This window comes from Coffea eugenioides, chromosome 7 (genome assembly GCF_003713205.1).
Source record: "Coffea eugenioides isolate CCC68of chromosome 7, Ceug_1.0, whole genome shotgun sequence".
Taxonomy (NCBI): domain Eukaryota; kingdom Viridiplantae; phylum Streptophyta; class Magnoliopsida; order Gentianales; family Rubiaceae; genus Coffea; species Coffea eugenioides.
In genome coordinates, this window is record NC_040041.1 from 6441167 (window position 1) to 6464554 (window position 23388).

General features: G+C 32.4%; 1 protein-coding gene across 1 annotated transcript; it reads left to right on the plus strand.

The window, feature by feature from the left end:
• The first annotated feature begins 9192 nt into the window (after positions 1 to 9192).
• Positions 9193 to 11535, plus strand: LOC113777454 (hyphally regulated cell wall protein 3-like). Its single transcript, XM_027322541.1, has one exon. The coding sequence runs from the start codon at positions 9757 to 9759 to the stop codon at positions 11146 to 11148; it is 1392 nt and encodes a 463-aa protein (XP_027178342.1). The 5' UTR covers positions 9193 to 9756; the 3' UTR covers positions 11149 to 11535.
• Positions 11536 to 23388: the final 11853 nt, after the last annotated feature.

Consider the following 23388-nt stretch of genomic DNA (forward strand, 5'->3'; position numbering starts at 1 on the left):
CTATGATACAAGTTAACGTACTCAACATAAGATGATTTTAATTTGCAAACTGATAACAAAAATTTACAGAAATGTTACACGAGAACTACTCACAACAGAGAAATTTCAACTTAGGGCAATATACCTTTTGAATTTTCAACTTTGGTCCCCAATCATTTTAGCTGTTTCTGAATCCTACATTTTGTCATGGCACGTTTATGAGAGATTATTTTTCCATCAGCGTGGCAGCTCGGTCGGAATATCATTACACCAATATCCAGAATTCCTGATCGAACAAATCGGGCCCGCCAACAAATGCAGACCATTGACAATTTGCTTCGACAACTGCAAAATACGCATTGCACCTGCCAACTACGGCCATACAAGAACCCCGAGGAACAAACACCTTCTCTTCTTCGTTCTGCAACAACAAGATCTCGTGTATAGAAGATAGAAGCATTCCCGCTTAGATTGCTATTTTATAAGTTTTTGTAGAAAAATGTACTGTAACGATTTGATATATGTGAGATAAAAAATGGATTAAAAAATATGTTGACGAAAGGTTTAAAGATTTTCAAATGTTAATCCAGCGATTATGAGAATTATGGTTTCGACTCTTAAGTATCTTTTCTTGTTTCCTCTTGTAAAAGTTACTATACTGTGTTTTTAAAAAAGTTTTTAAGCAAAAAATTATGTAATATTTTTTGTGATATGATATATGGAAACTAGAAAGATGGTTGTGGGTACATGTGAAGAGAATCAACCCAAGACATTCGCTGAATCTTTTTTTTATTTTTTTGGGTAAGTACATTAGCTGAATCTTTTCCTAAAACTGGTAATCCAGACAAGCAACAGCTTGCTTCGAACCAAAAAAACATAAAAAAGAAGGGAAAAAAAACCTTGAAAACCAGCTATTTGTTTTCTTTCTCTACCTACCTTTTCTCCTCCTCGTCGATTCACATTACTTTTCTGATCTTATGCTGGAGAAGCATATCTTTATGTTAGTATAAACTATATACAAATTGTGCGTGGTAATTGCAGAATAAAAATTCTATTCTTGCGCCACTACTTTCTTTGATAACTGCTCTCCACTCCAAGAATTCCTAGCTTTCGTTCACAAAATACTTGTGAAAAATATATATATATATCATAATCAATACGTGGTGCCCGCAAAAACCAAGAATATTGGTATCATATGAAAGACATAGAACATGCATGGTATTAATAGCCAATAAAGGAAAGTGAAAGGGATGTCTCATGCATATGTCTAAAGTAATTTCATCCATTGAGAACGTTTTGGCAATTTATAAGTATTTTTGTGGTTGGGACTTGGGAGCCTAATGAAAAACTTCTTGACTGACCATCTAGAACGGGGAAAATTTTTTTCTTTTGAACACATTTTGTTTGATTATCTTTATATCTCGTACAAGTCAAAGAAAAATACGGTAACACATTGCAAAAAAAATTCAAAATCATAATTAATCCAATGGACAATTGGTTGGATAACACCGACCAAGAAAATGAGTAGCCTATCATTTTGTTCTTCAGTCGTTTTAAATTGTTATTATCATTTGAAAATGATGTTACACATCTTTCTTGTTTGAAAATTCAAATAAGCACATTTAAATTTAGAAAAAAGTGAAAATTATTGAGTAGGGAAAACTTAGGTCATGTTTGATAACTCAATTCAATACTTAAACTTAATGGATCAGATTTTAATATATTCAGATCGTTTGATAAGCAAAAATTGAACATTTGAATTAATTAAGTGGCACTGAATTTTCTAAACGAAACTTGCTCCCAAAATTATGTGATAAGCTATTCATTTATCACTGAATGTGATATGCATTCAAATGTATTAGATTTAATACTTAATAATTCAACAACTTAACAGATTCAAATTTCAGTTTTATCAAGCACATTCTTGCATTAATTGCATCTCCAAAGTAATGCATTGATCAGATGAAATTTTGTACGAAGGTCTGCTAATCTGTTTTAAGGCAGAAATCCAAAAGCAATATATATGGCTCCGTTTGGATTAGCTGTTTTTTGGGTTGTTTTTCAAAAACAGCACTGTAGCATTTCATTTTTGAAATACAAGTCCGTTTGGATTAGTTGTTTTTGGGGTTGTTTTTCAAAAACTATATGAAAAACTTTTACTGTAGATATTTTTTGGATTATTTTTAAAGGTATTTTTAAAACATATTTTTGGTATTTTTATAATTTTATTTTTATATACATTTATGCATTTATAATACATTTATAAATATTTATAAATAAATATATTTATATATTCGCTAAAAAATATATAAATGTATTATATTATATATAATACATAATATAAATATATTTATAAATGTATAAGTGTATATTATTATAAATGTATAAATTATAAATGAATATTATATAAATTATAAATTATAAATTATAAATTTTATATTTTTATATAAATATACATTTATGGATTTATAATACATTAATAAATATTTATAAATAAATATATTTATATAAAAATATAAAAATTTATTATAAACTTATTATATTATATATAATACATAATATATTTATATTTATAAATGTACAAATGTATATTATTGTAAATTTATGAATTATAAATGAATATTACATAAATGTATAAATGTATAAATTATAAATTATATATTTTTATATAAATATACATTTATAAATATTTATAAATAAATATATTTATGTATTTATTTAAAAATATATAAATGTATTATATTACATATAATACATATTATAAATATATTTATAAATGTAAAAGTGTATATTATTATAAATGTATAAATTACAAATGAATATTATATAAATGTATAAATTATAATTTTATTAATATATATTAATATTATGTATAAATGTATTAATATAAATGTACAAATGTATTAATATTAAGTATAAATGTAAAATTAATATTATGTATATTAATATAAATGTATTATAATATTATGTGTAATACATAATATAAATGTATATTATAAATATACATTAATATATATATTATGTATAAATGTACATTTATATAAATGTAAAACATATATTATATTATATATAATTTATATAATATATAATATTCATATAAATATATTATAAATATGTAAAAATATTTTTTAAGTAAAATAAAATATTTATAATATGTAAAAATAAATATATAAATATTTAATATATATATATAATATACATTAATATTAATTATAAATATTATAATATTATAAATATGGTGTTTATATAATATTTTAATTTGTAATATTTATTGTATATTTCATTATATAAATATTCATATAATATATAATATATAATTTTCAATTTGTATAATATACATAATATTGTATATATATAATATAATATATTATACATAATATACATTATTACATATTATGTATATTATATATTATACCTAACATTATTAGACATTATTATACACAATAATGTACATAATAATATTTTACATTAATAATGTATATATTATAATATAATGTACATAATATATTATGTATAAATATTTACACATTTATGTATAAAATATTACATATTATGTATATTATATTATGTATATTATAATATATTATGTATAATATTAATGTATATAAATATTTATATAATATATAATATATATAATTTTCAATTTGTATATTTCAATTTATATTAATATAATATATATATATATATATAATATACATAATTGAAATATACATATGTAGTTGTTTTTGATATAATGTTTGGATATGGTGTTTTTGGAGTTGTTTTAAAAATACACATTTACTGTAGCATTTGGGATGTGAAAAACAGTTTTTCAAAAACAACTCCAAAAACAAGGATCCAAACACACCCTATATATATATATATATATATATATATATATATGAGACTGAACTGATTTATTTTATTAAGTTTATCATGCGTTATCCACTTCGTCATCATTATAATTTTGAGAATTCTTTTGGCTTCCATGTTCCTTTATTCTCGTATAGACTGTGTAGACTAAATATATATATATATATATATATATATATGAGACTGAACTGATTTATTTTATTAAGTTTATCATGCGTTATCCACTTCGTCATCATTATAATTTTGAGAATTCTTTTGGCTTCCATGTTCCTTTATTCTCGTATAGACTGTGTAGACTGCTACAATAACTATCACGGCTTCAATTTTCAAAGAGTACTTCTTGACCTTTTCTAAACTGAAGTCTAGAAATTCGGCTTTTATAAACCTAATCCCAGAAGAAACCTCAAAAGCCGGCAACTCTTGAGGTCCTCCCAGGGACTTATAAACCAAACCCAAACCCCCCCCCAGAACCGATGTGGGATGGCAAACCCCACAAGGGCAAGCCAGTAAGGCCGCTGCTGCTAAGAAGTAAAGACCCCTCACGACACTCAGTAAACTACCCCTGCATGAATTTGCCTCTTGACCTTTTCTAAACTGAAGTCTAGAAATTCGGCTTTTATAAACCTAATCCCAGAAGAAACCTCAAAAGCCGGCAACTCTTGAGGTCCTCCCAGGGACTTATAAACCAAACCCAAACCCCTTTCAAAGAGTACTTGAAAAGGGAGAATATCTATGAGCTGGTATTATGGCCTGCAACTCATCAAAAGGGGTGGTATGGAATCCCATCAATCGAACGATCAAGATCAAAACGTGCATGCTCTAATTATGTGCATGTAAGGTACAGAATCATTGAAAACGATGGAGGTCCAATCAATCCACACTTACCTACATACACTGTTGTATACGTATACGTGGAAAATTCTGTGATCCCTACATATCTAACCTCAGATATTTCAATGAGAAATAAACTAGCAATTTTGATCAGGACAGGTTTTTCAGTCTGTTTGGATTGAAAATTATATGGAGAAATGCTTTAAAATAGACTGTATCGTAGCACTTTCTATATAATGTGATATATATATGAGATAAAATATAAAATTTAATTAAAAATTATATTTACGATATAATGAAAAAAATTCTCTCAATTATGAATGAATATAATGCCCGCATATATAAAAAAAAAAAAATCACCGTGAATGTGGTGACAGTATATAATTAATTTATACACCTCTGGAGTAGTTTCAGAGCAGCAAGCAACATAAACTCGAGGCATGTTTCGTTAATTTTGGATTCTTTTCCTGCAGAAAAGAATTCTAAAGTATCTGTACAAATATATAGGTCGTGATGGAGATATAGCACAGCTCAAGAAAGACGCAGATATGCGGGTTTTTGTGCATTTGCAGTCCCTGTGTGTAACCATGAAGAACTGTAAATTCCTTGAATTTGGAGGGTTAGGAATGTAGGGTTCAGCAGCTTGCCACCTCCCAATGGGCAACATTTACGTGTAGTCATGGTAGACCTGAATTATGGCAGCATATGGGATTAGATTTGTCTATTTTGTGAGGCTGTGTAGGATTAGGGTTTTGTGGTTTGGTATTGGTAGGCTGAATACAAAAAAAACCAGCAAAATCTTTAATTAAGTACGTAAAATATATGTAGTACAAAGAAAGATTGCTAGTAAAATCATATTAAAACGAAGCAGGAATGATGAAGATTGAAGAAGTCTGTTCTACCCGATTCTATATAATACAAGCAACTTGTGAGTAATTAAAGTGTCATTAAATAACATTTAATGCTACCTAAAGGCTAAGATATAATAATACACAGAAAACTTTAACAATGACCTTTTTTAGTTCTGATAGTTGCAGCGAACTTTAGGTGTTTTTGTTGAACTGATCCATCCATAATTTATGAGCTTTCCATTTCTTTTAGTATAGAAGAAGAAAAGTGTGTTACGAATGAGATGGAACAGAAGCGAGATAGATGAATGCTGTAGTAGTAGTAGTGGAGTGCTTCGTATAAAAAGTTATAGGAAAAGGAAATAGAGAATTAATAATGCAAGGTAATTCCAAGAGATGCATAATCATTTTCTCCACCTACAAATCAGTGGAGGAGGACGACTGCATGAGATTCTCTGAATTCCCTGTAGGTTCTCAATAATAACACTAGAGTTTATTCTTTCTTTTTTCTGAAGTTTTTATCAAGTTTTCTCTGACTTGGTCAAAGCTTGTTAAGTTGTTTTCACTTGCTTCTGCAACTTCTTGTTATTAATGAAAGCTACAGTAAAGTAAAGATTCTCGTAGTTTTTTGCTGGACGTACTCAATATCTTATAGGGATAATTTCAGAAACCTCCCCTAAGGTTTCTGACATTTACACTAACCTCCCCTGTGGTTTGAACAATTACACTGACCTCCCCTGAGATTACTAATCCTTTACAAATTCAGTCCAAATGATTAAAATATTGTTTTAGAGAGTGAAATTAGAATTTTATACCTGATTTGTCCTTTGTGCTACATGTCCAATGAATGACAAAGTATTACAAATTAATTAATAATTAATAAACTTTAAGAAGCGTAGTTTATAGGCAAATACATATTACTTATTTAAAGTACCAACTCTTTACGGGTATTTTACTTTCAAACATTTACTTTATTACAAATATTTATTCTCAAATACAGATTTGTATTTACTCTCAAATATTTAATTTTTGTTAAATACAAAACCTACCAATTTTTCTTCCATAGAAATATTAATATAACACTTTTTCAATTTTAGTTATAAATATTTATGTATTTAACATAAATTAAATGATTCAGGATAAAATACTCATAAAGAACTAATACTTTACTCATGTAATGGATGAAAATCATAAAAAATTAATACTTTATGGGCTATTTCTTTTTTTAAAAAATATTTAATTTATATTAAATAGATAACCTACTGATTTTCTTTTTGCGAGAATATTACTGTAACACTTTTTAATTTTTAATTACAAACGTTAATATATTTATCATAAATTAAATATTTGAAAATAAAATATCTGTAAAGAGTCGGTACTTTAAATAGGTTATGTGTATTTGCCTATAAACTATACTCTTTAAAGTAAGGAGTATAGTTTATTGATTTAGCTAGTAGAGAATCTTTTGTAGGTGGCGGGGTTAGTCCTCTTAAGAGACAAAAATGGGTATGCTTTAGGTAAAACGATTAGTTTATACGTGTAAGTACAAGCGTGCACACAAAAGTGGTTGGGTCTATTTAACTGTCCGCACAATTAATAATCTTTGGTAAGTTTTCGACGAAACTTCAGAGAGAGAGAGAGAGAGAAAGGAGGACCACACTCGATCAACGTAGTATTATGTAAACTATTGGTATAGTAGCTGTTATGGTACTTGTGTCTAAATGAAATATTTGTGCCTGAATCTCGCACCTTCTAAAGACGCCAGGCAAAAGGAAAAGAAACATATAAATATTATTGTCCTTTGAAACATTTTCCAAAAAGATGGGTGAAAATGAAAGAAAACTTTAATTCCGAGACCATTTATTTTATCAACTACACTCCTTACTTAAATTAATAAACCACACTCCTTAACTTAAATCAATAAACTATACTCTTTACTTTAAAGAGTATAGTTTATAGGCAAATACACATAACTTATTTAAAGTACCCGCTCTTTACAGATATTTTATTTTCAAATATTTAATTTATGATAAATATATTAACGTTTGTAATTAAAAATTAAAAAGTATTATAGTAATATTCTCGCAAAAAGAAAATCAGTAGGTTATCTATTTAATATAAATTAAATATTTTTTAAAAAAAGAAATGCCCCATAAAGTATTAATTTTTTATGATTTTCATCCATTACATGAGTAAAGTATTAGTTCTTTATGAGTATTTTATCCTGAATCATTTAATTTATGCTAAATACATAAATATTTATAACTAAAATTGAAAAAGTGTTATATTAATATTTTTACGGAAGAAAAACTGGTAGGTTTTTTATTTAACAAAAATTAAATATTTGAGAGTAATACAAATCTGTATTTGAGAATAAATATTTGTAATAAAATAAATGTTTGAAAGTAAAATACTCGTAAAGAGCTGGTACTTTAAATAAGTAATACGTATTTGTCTATAAACTGCACTCCTTAAAGTTTATTAATTATTAATTAATTTGTAATACTTTGTCATTCATTGGACATGTAGCACAAAGGGCAAATCAGGTACAAAATTCTAATTTCACTCTCTAAAACAATATTTTAATCATTTGAACTGAATTTGTAAAGGAGTAGTAACCTCAGGGGAGGTCAGTGTAATTGTTCAAACCACAGGGGAGGTGAGTGTAAATATCAGAAACCTCAGGGGAGGTTTCTGAAATTATCCCTATCTTATATTAACTAGACTAGAGGGGAATAGTAAATGAGAATAAGAGGATCGAAATATTGAATTAACTGTTTTTGAAATATTTTACTGTAAAAGTGCGTATGAAAAAATTTTACTGTAAATTTCTTTGAAATATTTAATATATTGTATAGATAAGATTTTTTTTAGTTATTTTTATTTGTGTATTACTGAACTGAAATATTATTATTATAAACAATAAAAATTACAAAGTGCTGTAAAATGCTACAAATCTACGTAGGTTCCAATTGCATTAGAGTAGTGCTTTAATAAATAAAGAAATTAGTATCTAGTAGTAGTATTTGAAATGAAGTATCAAAAAAGAAAAAGAAAAAAAAGTAGCCCTTTTAATTTAAGAAAACAATGAATTAAGTTTGAAGTAAAGCATAATGATATACATTATTGACTTGTCCGTTTCATATCGCTTTTATACACACGTACAAATTTTTTAGGCATTAACTGGGGCTTTTTGAAAAGTGGTCATATCATAGCTAGTGACGGTGCCTCTGTTTGTACTGTTTCACCTCATACCTTTCAACTACCATCTTCTTTAAAGTTTGGCTTCTTGCCCACCTCATTATTCGTACAAGTAAATTTATTTTGTGAATTTAGTACTAGTATCATAATAGTATGATATTTTTTTACATCATCAATGGAGTATTATTATATATTTTCTCAAATCTTTAATACCACTATCCCCTTAGATTTTTTTTCCAACGTTTCACATTCATCCTAAATCTTAACCACAAAAATCTCAAATTTTGACCGCTATCCATCCACAATACTAACTTTCCCCCCCCCTTTTCTCACTCACTCACTCACTCTATCTCTTTCTCTTCTCTCAAAACTCAGCAGTCCCTCTCCCATGGCTACCCCACGCTGATCTTTTTAGTGGAAACGTGAGCTGAAGCCGCCTCTCTTTTAGAGATGCATCGATAAAGAGACCAACCCTTTTCTCTCCTCCCTCCTTTCTCCCTTCCCTTTTCTTCCTTTGCTCTCTCTCTCTCTCTCTCTCTCCAACTCTCTAACCCTAATTCTACCGCCAATACATGACGGGTTGAAGGTTCAAAGTTGAGCAGAGATCTTTTCTTTTCGTCAGCAACAGTTAATTTCTTGATTTATGGTTGGTTCTTGGTTCAAAGACAAGAGAAAAAGAAAAGTATGTTCAAAAGGCCTGGCTCGTGTGTTGCAGATCAGAGCTTTAAAGACATGGTTGGTACTTTCTGAACAAAATATCTCTCTTCGACAAAGAAATCTTGATCTCTTTATTTCTTCCTTGCTGCAGCAGCTATAGCTACTCTTAAATATGAGTTGGTTGTAACTTGTAGTATAACTTGTAAGGAAGTTATAAGTCTGCCCAAAAAAATCTCTCTCCATATCTCTGTCCCTGTCTCCCCCCACCCCCTACGTTAGATTCTTTTTTGGTTTGTTCATTGTTTCGTTGCTTCTTCTCCTTTTCCTCTCCTTTCCTTTTTTTGGTTCTTGTTTCTAGAATTCAGAACTCTCTCTGCAGAGAGACAAAATGGATTCTGGAAACAGTGGAAGTCTTCAGTCATCAAGTGGTGATGAAGAGTACGATTCACGCGCCGATTCCATCTCGGCAGCTCTCATGACTTCCCACCACCACAACCACCCTACTCCGCCACCAGCGGCACCACCACTGAACCCAACAAACACTTCCTCCATCTTTGACTCTCTGTCTAACTATTTCGACCCCATTTCACGGCCACCACAGAATCCTGACTCATCCCTCCTCAATCTGGAGATGTCCTGGTCTACAGCCCTAAGATCCAACCCAAATTTGTCTGATATCAATCCCAACATGGTTTCTGCATCTTCAATCCAATCCCTTTTTGGCTCAAACCAACAGCAACAAGGTTCTTTCGCCGCTGCTACCCCATCTGTGTCAATCCCTTCATCCGTGCAAGAGAATACCAGTGCTACAAATACACCTAGACAACAAGCAGCACCGGAGCAAAATAATCTAGCCCAAGTGGCACGTAATCCAAAGAAGCGATCAAGAGCATCGAGGCGGGCGCCAACAACTGTACTCACCACTGATACCACCAACTTCAGAGCCATGGTCCAAGAATTTACAGGCATCCCAGCTCCACCCTTTACATCTTCTTCACCGTTTCAAAGACCAAGATTTGATCTTTATGGTACCAGTCCTTCTAGCATGAGATCTAATAACCTTATAGACTCATCACAACTACAGCCACCTTATCTTCGTAGGCCTTTTCCTCAAAAAGTTCAACTGCCTCCACCTTTTCTGGCTTCATCGGCTTCATCATGTTCTTCTCTGTTGAATTCATCCTTAGTTGATCATGCTGCAATAGCTTCACCAAATAGTACTAGTACTAACAACAACAACACTTCTGGATTAAACATTAGTACTTCCACTAATCCTACTTTCCAACTCCCTCTCCAAAGTGCAAATCTTTTCAACTTGCCAACCCCAATTCTCACTTCACTTCTTCAATCTAACCATGTCAAGTATCAGCCTTCCAATTGCCCCGTTATCGGATCAAAAACAGCCGAAAGTTTAGATGAATTTGGCTTAGGCCAGGGTCATGTCAACACAAGTTCTTTAAGTGGGCTTCCGGGGCTCATTTCTTCCGATCAAACGACGTCGAGAAATGGTAACAATCCGGTTAACTGGGGAAGTTCGAGTGCTGGGGTCGGTTCGAACGATGGAGGAGGTGATCAAGGTCATCAGAGCAGGTCTGGAAATGGAAACTTTAGTTTGTCAAGAAGTGTTAACGGTGCTGGAAATGGGAAGCTGAGTTACTCCGGTTCTTCCTCCGGTTTTCACGGGGAGAAGGGGTCGTCGGAAAATGTAGCTGTGGCGGTTGCACCACCACCAGCAAGAGGGGAAGGTATGATGGAATCTTGGATATGTTCTTCAGACTAGAAATGATTACAGTGTTAGAAAGTTTGGAGATAATGATGGTGATTAGTTTGATGATGACCATTACTATGATGATAAGGAGGAAAAAAAAAAAAAGAGACAAGACATGGGAAAAGAGATTAATTAGTACTACTACTAGTGTTGTCTTCAATGATCTTAACCATGACTTTCACCAAAGCTTAGAGCAGTGTAGTTTGGTCTAAATTATGTGTAAATAATAGTTTTCCTTTTTCGGTCCTTGATGATGGTATATAGTATATATCAATCACTGACCATACATTATACATAAATAGTAGTAGGGATAGGTAGAGCTGATGATGATGTTGATTATGATCTTGATCATGGACCTTTATTTTGTTTGTATTCTTGTTAATGTCGGTTGATTTTTAATTTCTTCCCATAGTAAAATCCTCTACTCCTCCTACTAAACTATTGTTCTGGATTGGGTTTTCCTTTCCTTGCTTCATACCCCGGGGACGTGCCCGGGGGGGGGGGGGGGGGTTTGACTGCTTCAATGGGAAATGTGTGAATACGTGCTACATCAAGTGAGGAAAGAAAATAATCAAACCCCATTGAACTGTGTGAATATGTGCCATAAATTTCTTCCTCGTACCTTCTATTCTCTTATCGTGTTTATATACACTTTTTCTATCTTCCACATTATGTACATGGACCTTGGAGATGTAAAATTGGCTACAAATTACTCTGCTATATGTTGAGAATGAGGCAAGTGGCCTCTTGAGTTTTTTTTTTGTCTGGCATGTTTCTTGTACTAGCTTGACATATTCTTTGAAAAGAGATTACTATTACTTTTATCCGGTTTTTGTTTTCTTATGGACCTAAAAAATATGTTGGGAGATACGTAGGAGTGATTGATGGCGAGATTTCGGGAATCGTTAGGCGCCGCCATCTCATGTTTGAAACTTATAGTAGAATTTATTAATTTTCCATAGATAAAAGCACTAATTTTGTAAATTATTAAAGCATGATTATTAATTCCAGCTTCGTGTCTTTGGCCTTGTCCTTTTTCTTTCTTTATTTTTTTCTTTCCTTTTTTTTTTGTTTTTTTGTTTCTTCAGGTTGTAGGTATCAAGACTTTTAAAGATAGACCATTGACCACGCAACTGGACAATTAATTCCTAATCCCAATGTTATTACACTATTACATGCTAGTACGAAGTGAGCCAAATTTATTAATGGATGAATGAATATAGTAGCTTAGGACAACTGTTGATTAGTGAACAGAAGATTTCCTGATCAGGAAAGAAGATCACTTTTAGACCATAAGTATTACTATTATTATTCATCTGCTCCAAAAGACGTTGGCCTTTGTCATTAAGAAAAAGAATCTTCACCCATGGTTCAAAAAATTACAAAGTTGCCTAAATAACTACTATACACGAGTAGTCGCCTTTTTTGACCTTAAATACGAGTTAAGGCTTCGTTTGGTTCATCCAAGTTAGGCCGGGTGCTTTTACGTAAATTTTTACTGTAGCACTTTTTGAGTAAAAGACTAAAAGATAATTAGAAAACGTGTTTAGAAAAAAAAAATTTGTTTTCTTTTGAAGAAAAAGCATGGGTTTGGTTTTAAAGAACTCCACCATACAACTTGCATCACAATTAACTGCTTCTTGCTTGGTGGTGCTCTTTAGTTCTCTTTGAAAAGCAAAAGGTGGAAGAAGAAGGAAGGCTGTGGGAATTATAGTGGATCTGATTAACATGCTGGAAACCATAGTTTGAGGATGACAGAAATTTGCTTTGAAGTGGGGTGTAAGTCTTTTTAAGTTGACTTCTGAAAGTAGGGTTATCGCTCATCCCTTCAAGCTTTCAAGTTTCATGCTAGATATATACCTTTTCTTGATTATGTTTGGCTGTAAAAAAAAAATAAAAAATTTACTTGGTTTAGTTGTTTATGACATGAAAACTATTGATCATGATTAGGGATCAAATAAATTTATGGCTTGAGAGCAAAACATATAATAATAAATGTACAGGATTAATTGCGCATACCTGGTTAGAGGAAGGAAAAAAAAAAAGAAGAAGAGGTTCTTATGGAGAGATATTGTGATCCTTCTGTCGAAGCTTTGGCTTTGGTTGATCCTCTCAACTGGCAGTTGTACGAATGTTGTATTCTTCGTTCATCCATCTCTCCTTATTTCTACCTTTTCGGCTTTCCCGACAACATATTAAGGTTTAAGGTTGCGTTGGGATGGCGCAGAACAAATATTGTGAGATCAGAAATGTGGCAAGTACTACTATTTGTTTTTTTTTTTTTCTTTTTCTCTTTTTGTTTGGTTTGAAAGTACTACTACTAGTGTATTGTTATTATTATTATTTTTTCCTGCTACAAAAAAGGTACTACGACTACCATTATGGATCCATGTATCAATAAAGATGGATGGATGTATCCATCATCATCATCATCCACAGCCATACCATAACTAGTTACTCATATATGGTGGTGATCTGATCAGTATAGTTTCTGCATGGTTGCAAAAATCAACATAGAACATTGAAAAGTCCAAAAATGATAGTACAATTTTAGGGGATGGCTACGCAAGTTACACAACATTAGCAAGTTACAAGTCGGCATCTTAGTCAAGATAACAAAGTTGGCGTCTCCTATTTTGCTTGCAATGTGGGCATGGGCAAGAGAACATTTCTCTTTTTTCTAGGCACACTTTCGGACCCCATTCCCTTCCTTCTTGGCCCCTAACTGAGATTTCGGGTGTAACTTGTCTGTGTGGCAATGGAGCCAGATGCATGCATGGTAAGCCACCAATTTCTGGTTTTCCTCTTTTTGGCTTTTCATTTTCTTGGTGTCAGACAGGATTGAAGGGGGTGATGTTGCATGTTGGAGTGAGGATACCATACCACGTCTCATTTTTTTTTCACAGCAAAGTGGAAATGATTAGTCAAAAAGAGGGATAATTAATGAGGATTAAAATTTGATTTTTGATCTAATTCTGCTTTAAGAGATTGTGAATGCTCCCAAAAAAATTTTCTAAACAAAAAGAAAAGACGGTGCGAATAAAGGGGGAAAAAAAAGGGGTTGGGCGGCTCAAATTTTGCCAACAGGGCAAATATTAAAAAATCTACGGTTCAAAGAATGTCATGTAATTCTAGCGTAATAGATGCTTACATAAATAGTTAACATGGCTATTACAAAACTATATATAAATAACGTACAATGAATTTTATTGTATTCATAGAGTTATTAAATTTACAGCAGTGTTTACCCGTCACCTGAATGTATGATGCAGAACCATCAAACCATTTCTACAGGAAAATATGACTTCGTACTGCAAAAGACAATAATTGGGTTGAATCTCTTAGATGAATTCGCAAGCAAAAACGAAGAATCTTCTTTATTAGGGTTGATGTGGTTGCGTCTCTTGCAAAATCACGGATCAATTCAAAAGAGATTAAAGATCAAATCACAATGTTGCATCACATGTATCATTTCTGCCATAAGCTATGAATATTTACACCATACATTAGCACTAAAAAGCTTGTGCTTGAAATCAAGCAAAACAAACACCACTAAGCTAATCCAAAATATTTCAAGGCGAGCAAGAGTGAGGGCAAAAATAAATCAGAACAACGTAGTAATTTTCGGGGACGAACCTGTTTGGATTGTTATTTTTAAGAGTTCTTGTTCAAAAATGTACTACTATATCGATTTGATGTACGCGAAGTAAAAAGGTAATTGAGAAATATATTCTCGAAAAACATTAAAAAAAAATTCTATAGAAAAATATACTATAACGCTCTGTAACAAGGGTTTTTGTACAGCTTTGAATTGTCGCTCGCATGCATGCATGTAGTGAAACTATTCATCTAACATGTCAATTAGGCCAGCCAGCCCTAGAAAAAAAGAAAAAGGGGGGACGACAAAAGTTATATAAACAAAAGGCGGGAAAGATCAATTAAGAAGTGCGCAATCTAACTTTGCATCATTGTCATTTTTATCTCAAAGGCGGTAATCTTTTCGGTATCATTGATTGATTGATATATCATCAACTTTTTTGGTTTTTAGCTGTTAGAGATCTCAGATCCCCCCTCCATCCCTTTTTGTTTAAAATTTGAAATTATCAAAAAGAGAGAAAGACACACTTACTAGCTAGTAGTATCATCTCAAATTTAATTTGAATCATTTGAATGATGATGGGGACCTATGATTCCATTGGATTTGGGGAATAGCTTTCAGAAAAAAGGGCTTTCAAGTTTCGACGAAAGCCAGAAAAGGCATCATATTTTTTCATTTCTTTGTAAATAAGTTCTTTCTACGTGATTTTTATTTACTATTTTTCTTGTCTCTTTTCACTTGGATTGCATTTGCATTTTAGGGCCAGAGGCCTTTCGTGAAAAGGCTTTGCTGCATGTGACACATTTTGGATCTGGAATCATTGTGGCCCATGATGGTTAATAACGCGTGGGCCTAGAGTAATGATGGCCGCATTTCCTCTGTCCTTAATTCTTTTTATTTATCTTTTGATGTAGTCCTCTAGCACCTAGTATTTTCATTCATAAATTACTATTTACTCTGCATTCAATCTCTCAATTACAGCTCCCCAAAAAAAAAAAAAAAAAAAGTCTCTCATTTACAGTAAAAGAGAGAAAAGTATGTTGGTAATATCAAAACCTTGAACACATTTGGTCAATTTGGAAAAAAAAAAAAAAAAAAAAAAACAGAGGTTGAGATTTGGGAAGCAAAACTATAGTAAAGATACATACTAAGTGGACACCCTCACATTTTGGTCAAAAGCTTGGGACTTGGGAGGCAAAGCCTATAGCTTATAACGATATAAATGATAATTTTTAACATTTTAAGGGGATATAAAAGTATTTCTAAAATCTTGGGATGCAAACTCTAATTTCTACAATATATATAATTAAAAACATTTATTTTTTTAAAGAGATATAGAAGGTTATTTAGAATCTTGGCTGTGGTCGCCCCTACACATCCCCCAAATAATTTTAGGCATTAGAAAGAGATATTTGTTGAACAGAATATGAAAAAAAATCAAGCTTGGCCACTGAGCTAGGCAAAAAGCTGGCCATAATGATTAAAATGAACTTACTATTTAAGGCATGAAAGCCCACTAATGCAATAATTTTTTTGTTTTTTAATAAGAGTACATGATTAGAATCAAAACGCATAACAATGAGATAATTGAACACAAACGAATTATATACGAGCAATTGAACAATAATTCACACAACATCCCACTAGCCATGAGTTACAAAAACAGAAAAAGCATTAGAATTCTCCAAGAGCAAGTGAATCTTATTGTTTTTTTTCTAAAAATGAACACTTCACCAGAAATTTTGCGTATGATGGTATAAACCTTTCACTACTATTCTTCACGTCAATCAACATGAGGACGAGTTATTTAAAATTCAGGACAGGTACTTAGGCACTCGCTGCTTCCTATGACGTAAAACAAATGAGTAAAAGTTCATGTCACTATGATGTAAAACAAATGAGTAAGTTCAATCAACAAAAGACGAGTTAAGATTCAAAATGTTCCTCCATCAGCAAGTCCATGCTCAAATTCATTCCCCCTTCTCCAGCCGAAAGGTTCTTTTCTACTCCATTAGCTAGTAATATACATTGGTAAAATAGGACAAAAAAGTTAATTCTGCTAAAATTGGAAAAGAAATGAATGAACACAGTACTGTAGGAGTAGTTGGTTGGGGTGTAAAGTGGAAGGAGCAATTGATTAGTTGATTAGGTTTCTTGCCTCCCTGCCCCCAAACAACAGTTTTGTGAGCTGTGACTTGTGAATGGGAACCCTTTTGACAATGTAAATAAAATGCTTCTGTCAAAACGAGACAGATATGGTAGGGAGAGCAGATTTTGCCCAACAGCCCAATGGGGAAGAGAACTAGATAAGGGGAGTTGGTGAAGGTGTTGTGGGTGTGGGGGGGGGGGGGGGGGGTGTTGTGTTTGATATTGCAAGTCCATCGCATGCATGGGACCTCACTATCAAAGCAGAGAGGCCATCCTTGTCTCTCATCATCATCTCATGGATGGTTGTTGGTATCTGGTTATAGCAGCTCCACTAAACTACTGTTGACATCATGGCACCATGGGAGTCCTGCACTCTTTGGATAATTTTGGGAACTCCATTTCGACAGCTCCTTGTTTCTTTCTTTCTTTCTTTCTTTTTCTTTTTTTTTTTTCCTTTTCATTTATCTTGCAAATTTTGGTTGATCGTGGTGGACTATCTATATGTACAACGTTTGACATATGCATGCAGTGGAACAAAACGATTGATATGTCCACGCCCTAAAGCCAGTACGTAAGTAAGAATGTGGAAGAATTGAAAGTAAAGCCAAGAGTTGAGCATGTCCCTGGTAAAATATGCACTTCTAGAAATTAACGTGAAGCCTATTAAATTGACAATTTGAGGAATGCATCTTATAATTCAGTAGTGTGTTTAAGAAAAGAATAAAATAAAAAAAGGAAAAATCTACTATTATTCGTATATACTAGAATGATGAGGGCATATATCGCAATCACATTACATTTACAAAATCAAATACAAATAAATTAGAAATTTTTTTTAAAAAAAGAGAAAAATGAAAAGGTGTACCAGTTGTTATGTTACTATTGGTACAATATAAAGTTAAAGAAATTGGGATTAATTTTCTATGTACTAACAATGTATACACTTTCATTGTTGGATGCTTGACAAATAATCTGAATTTGAATTTCAAAACCAAATTTTAGACATGTATCATATATCCAATCATGAAAATATATACAACATCAGTGTATATATATTTCATCGTTGGATGCTTGACAAATAATCTGAATTTGAATTTCAAAACCAAATTTTAAATATGTATCATATATCCAATCATGAAAATATATACAACATCTGTGCATATATATATATATATATATATGATTAACTCAAAGCTTTGTTTGGATTCAAGAGTTTTTCAAAAATTAATTTTTCAAATACTATTAAAATTTTTAAAAAGTAGTCTAATTTTTTTTAAATCTTTAAAAAATATCCCAAAATATATTCTAAAAACTCTTTTACTCTTAAATATCCCAAAATATTTTCTAAAATATATTATAAAAACTCTTACTCCAAGAACATGTAGTATTTGTTTACATCTTGTGTCATACCACCTCATGCTTACATGAGCATTGAGATCACTCAATCCAATTGAGCGTATTAAAAGCCAGCCGAGTCTGAAGGCGGGAAAGTACCCCATGGATTGGTCCTCGTGGGCCATGACATGGACGATTGACGTGTCATCATTACACAGATTTGTCTCCATCACTTGTGGCTCCCACAGTGTCGTCAATGGGCCCGATGGCCCATTCACCGGCCAACCTCATATGTACGGATGTAATCACGACAAGCACCGACTTGGGCGGGCCTATGATGGTACTCACTACTCGCTAGTCACTGCTCTGTGGGCTCCACCCAATTTTCCCAGCCCAGTGGCAAGTGGCAACTTGGGGTGAGAAATTTGAAATCTCTAAACTTCGATTAATTGGGTAATAATTGTGTTAATCAGCATGTATTGTCTTAAACCAGATGAATAGGCTCTGAAAGTGAAATGGTTATTGAAACTCCCTTACTTGTAAATAAATAGCAGCTTTTGAGTTTTTTCACCATCTCAATTAGACAAACAATCTTGTCAATCATTCATTGACAAACCATTCCTGTGTTGTTAAATTGTAATTAAAATAAAATAGAAGAAATTTTCATAAAAATGAGTAGAAATTCAACGGCACTATCATTTGTAATCATTAAAGTTCCAATAACAATTTCCTTTGATTTTTTGGATAATCGAATTTACAGGATATATGAGAAAACCAAAAAAAAAATTTACTATTTTGGAGTATTATACACGAAACATATAAATAACAGAAATTACATAAAAAATATACTGATATGACACGTATAAAGTACAACAGATCCTATATATCTAAAAAGTTATTAATACTTAAACTGTGAAGCTCCAAACATAGCAAAAGGTTAGATGAAATATTGAAGTTCCAATAACATCTGTGCATGTTTCTAACTACCAGATTTGCTAATTAACTCCCGATCTCTATGATTTTATTTGTCAGAACTGATTTATTAGATAACTCTTCCTCCCCCCTCAGGATAGGAAGCTATCCCTGTAATCAAGGATCAACTTGGAGGCCCATAAACAAGCATCAACCAAAGATAATGCAAAACTTGAGCAGCCCATTCTTCCTCCAGGCGGAAAAGACCCATGTAGTCCGATTTCCAAGTGGAAGGCACTGTAAAACTCAAGAAGCCCAATCCTCAAAATAACTCATCGTGGTACAGCATGAAGCCCTATTCCGGGTTCGGAGCTCGTCAGTCATGCAGTCTTTTTCTCTTCATTAACCATCCTCGGTTTCAATTTGAAAGCCTGTTTAGATTGGCCATTCTCTGAAAATTTTTATGGAAACATGCTCTAATTACATCTGAAATAACTTTTCTATCTTGTGCGGACACGGAACCTTTTTCGAGATGTTGCAAGCAAGGTTTGTAGAGTCCGGATCCTACGTAGGATCGATTTTAGTTTCACAGAATCGGATCGTAGAATCGGATCATACGATCGTAAGATCCCACCAAAAACTCCCAAATTAACTAAATTAATTAATTTAAAGTTCATATACAGTTTTGTACAACTTAAAAAAAATCAAATAAGTAAATTATTTATAAACACATAGTATTTTTTACCTATAGTTTGACAAGAAATAAAACAACAGAACCCCAAAATGAGAAGAAAAGGTCCGAGCACCTTGTCTAATTAGAAATAAGAATACAACTCATCTTAACACTTGATAGTAAAAGCATTTAGTACACATATATAGCTGATAGGTATAATTAAAAGAAACAATCAAATTAGGGGTTATAGGTAATCGCGGTTGTTTTCGTTGAGCGACTTCTTTTGCCGAAAATTCCTTGAGCATTGACAAGGATACAAAGACAATAGAGAATTAGAGATGGGAAATTGGCAAAATTTTGATGGGGAAAAATTTGGAATGGAGATTGAGAATAACCAAAGAAGATTTCTCTCTCATCGTCCTTTGTGATTTTGTCTCTTTTTGTTGCATTCATTTGTTCCCAAATTCTTTTTTGTTGTTTCTTTTGTTTTTGAGACAAAAATTGTTGCAAAATTATAATTAAAGAATCTAATTCTTTGATAAGTTACAAACCTATTCAAAATGTTCCATTTAGTTTCAAAATTTAGCCTCACATTTACAAAATTCTCAAAAATTCGTAGGATCACAATGGGATCGTATGATCCTACATACGATCTCACGATCCCACGAACGATTCTAACGATCCTATGTATATTAAGGCAATTTTCGATTCTATACACGATCCGGATCGATTTTGCTGATCTGAATCGTAAAATTGTACTATCTTACAATCCGGATTACAATTTTAACAACCATGGTTGCAAGCACCTTGGCAAAGCTATCCTGCCAGCAACAAAGAACAAGGTTACGATCCAGAGATGTACCCCGTTGTAACTCTGATTCTTAAATTAGTAACTAGAGCCAAAGAAGAATTTGAGAATGAGTAAGCAGGAGGTTCTGGAGCAATTTGTCTTACCTTCAAAAGAGAGAATAGAGGGGTATTTATAGGAGGGGAAATGGTATGACCTGTTGTTGTTGTCCTAAACCACTATGTGAGTCGATCAATCCCTGAGGGGTAGTTAGTGTCGGAAATGGCAGTTGACGGCCATGATTTGGCCAAAAATTTTGTGCGACTCAAATCATATCTTGTAACTCAATTTTCACGCCGTATGTGGGATCCACAAAAATTTGTTTTAAAGTTACGTCGTACGCAAAGAAAGTTACACCGTATGCAATCAAAATTACGCACAGTAAAAAATGCACACAACCGGCAGAAACGGTTGCACTTGCAACCGTTTGTGTCCCTTGTCCGTTAGTGTCATATAGGCAGGTAAAAAAATCATATCAAACAACTTTTATCCTATCAATCTTGTCATGTCATATCTCGTCTGTTGAGAGTTTGAACTTTCCGAACTTCAAGAGAGAGAGCCATAAGAAAAACTCTTTGACAACAAGGAGTTGAGGAGAGTTTTTTGAAATCCCATATATTTCACATACAACAAATCTTAGAAAATGCTACACTATTATATTGTTAATTATCTATTTTCAACACATAATTCAAACAAATGTAAGAGACTTATGGTTCATAACACCAAAAATTTCCGTTGCACTTGGCCCTTAATGCACTTACCTAAAATTTCGATCAAAATAAAACCTCAGTGTATTAACCCACCCCCCCCCCCCACCTCCCCTTTCCCAAATCCTCTACTAACCCCAATCCGCTGTAAAACCGCTCCCCTACTATTGACTCTTCTTCTCCAAATACCAATAGTAAAGTTAGCAATCCTTTTGCATTCAACTCGTGCTGTGCTTCACCAATCTAGCTAAATCCTTTAGCGATTTAATTTTAATTTTTTTAAAAAACTAACACTTCATTTTAGAAAAAAGGAAATAGAAAGATTCGAGATTCATGAAAAAGGTCTAAATTTTGAGAAATCTATAAACGAGGTATAGATTACTCTTCACAAATTATAATAATTAGTAAATATTATATGACAAAATAACCTTATTACGAATGTAAGATTTATCAAATGGAAATGCGCATTTGATGAATATAATTGTACACGTTGATTAATATAAATGTACTTTCGAACGTGTACACTTAAATTGACATATGTACACATGTGTACACTTGAATGTGTACACTTGAATGTTTGAGTGCACACTTATGATGTACGTACACTAATGATGTATGCACATAGAAACCTAAAGATAATTTCATGATTTTGCTTACAACACAAATATATATACACACAAATACAAAACTAGAATGTTTAAATTAAAAATATTTAATTAACAAAAAATATATAATTGTGTGCAATTATATATATGGGTTAAAATCTATTTTTTAATAATTAACAAATAGTACCCAATCCACCATTCACAAATTTCTTCAAAACTTACCTCCTTATGAATTTGTAATGTTTTGACATCCTTTTTCCAAAACTTCCCTTTAATTTAGCCGCCGCCCTTCCCACTGGCGGGACCCGAAAGTACTGGGATCAAAGGAAAGCGGGCAAATTGATCTACTAATTAGGACCAGAATGTGCCTCTAGCCCCACAGCCTCTTCATTCAATTCGGATAGTCCTAAAATCGTGGCAGCGACAGCAAATTCTGATTCGTCTAAACTCTTAGGCAACGTTTGGATCCAAGGAAAGGAAGGGAAAGGAATGGATACTTAAAAAAAAAAAAAATGATAGGAAAGGAGAGTGGAGGAATGTGGATTACATCCATCTTGTTTTGATTAAGTCTGGAAGAAAAACAAAGAAAATACTGAATTTTAGTTTGAATTGAAGAAGAAAAAAAGGAAAAGAAAAGATCAAATGTTAATTTACTAAAAAAGATGGGAAAATGATCTTTTTAAAAAATTTAAAATTATTTCAATTAATTTAGTTTTGTTTTCCTCCATTTTTGCTCACCTTTAATGCCTAGTTAGGGAGTTCAGGTTTCAAAGAAATAGAAAAGAAAGGAAGGAAAAGGTGGACTTTCCTCCGTTTGGAACATTTAAGTGAGACGGAAAAGAAAAGAAACGAACAGATCTTGAAAGGAAGCCAAGCTAACAGTGCAAAATTTTTTCTGACCAAAACGGGCCGAAAGCGAAGGAAAAGTGATGGAAGCTTACAAAATTTTTTCAAATTGCCCATTTTATCCTCACAAAGGTATTGAATAAAATTTTATTAACATAGATATCCAAAATCAATTCATTTCTTTCTAGAACTCTCAAACAATATTTAAAATTTATTTTATTCTTTTCTTATCCTTTCTTTTCTCTCGTAACTTAACCTTTCTTTTCTTTTCTATGCTCAACTCACAAACTAGCTATTAAGCAAAAACAATAATTCAATAAAACTCCCTTTCTCTTCCTATCCTTTTCTTTCCCTCATTAAAAATCAATCCAAACAATAAAAAATCAAATTCCTCAAATTGCTCTCTTTTCCTTTCCCTCGCATTGACTCAGTCCAAATGGTGCCTTACTTTGGGAGTAGATTTCTAATCCTAGTCATCATCCTGTGGGACCCACTCCTCCCCTAAGGCCATACAAATCTCCCCAACTGTTAGCATCTTCCGACAAAACCCCCATGCTCAAGTCTAACAAACGTAAGACTAG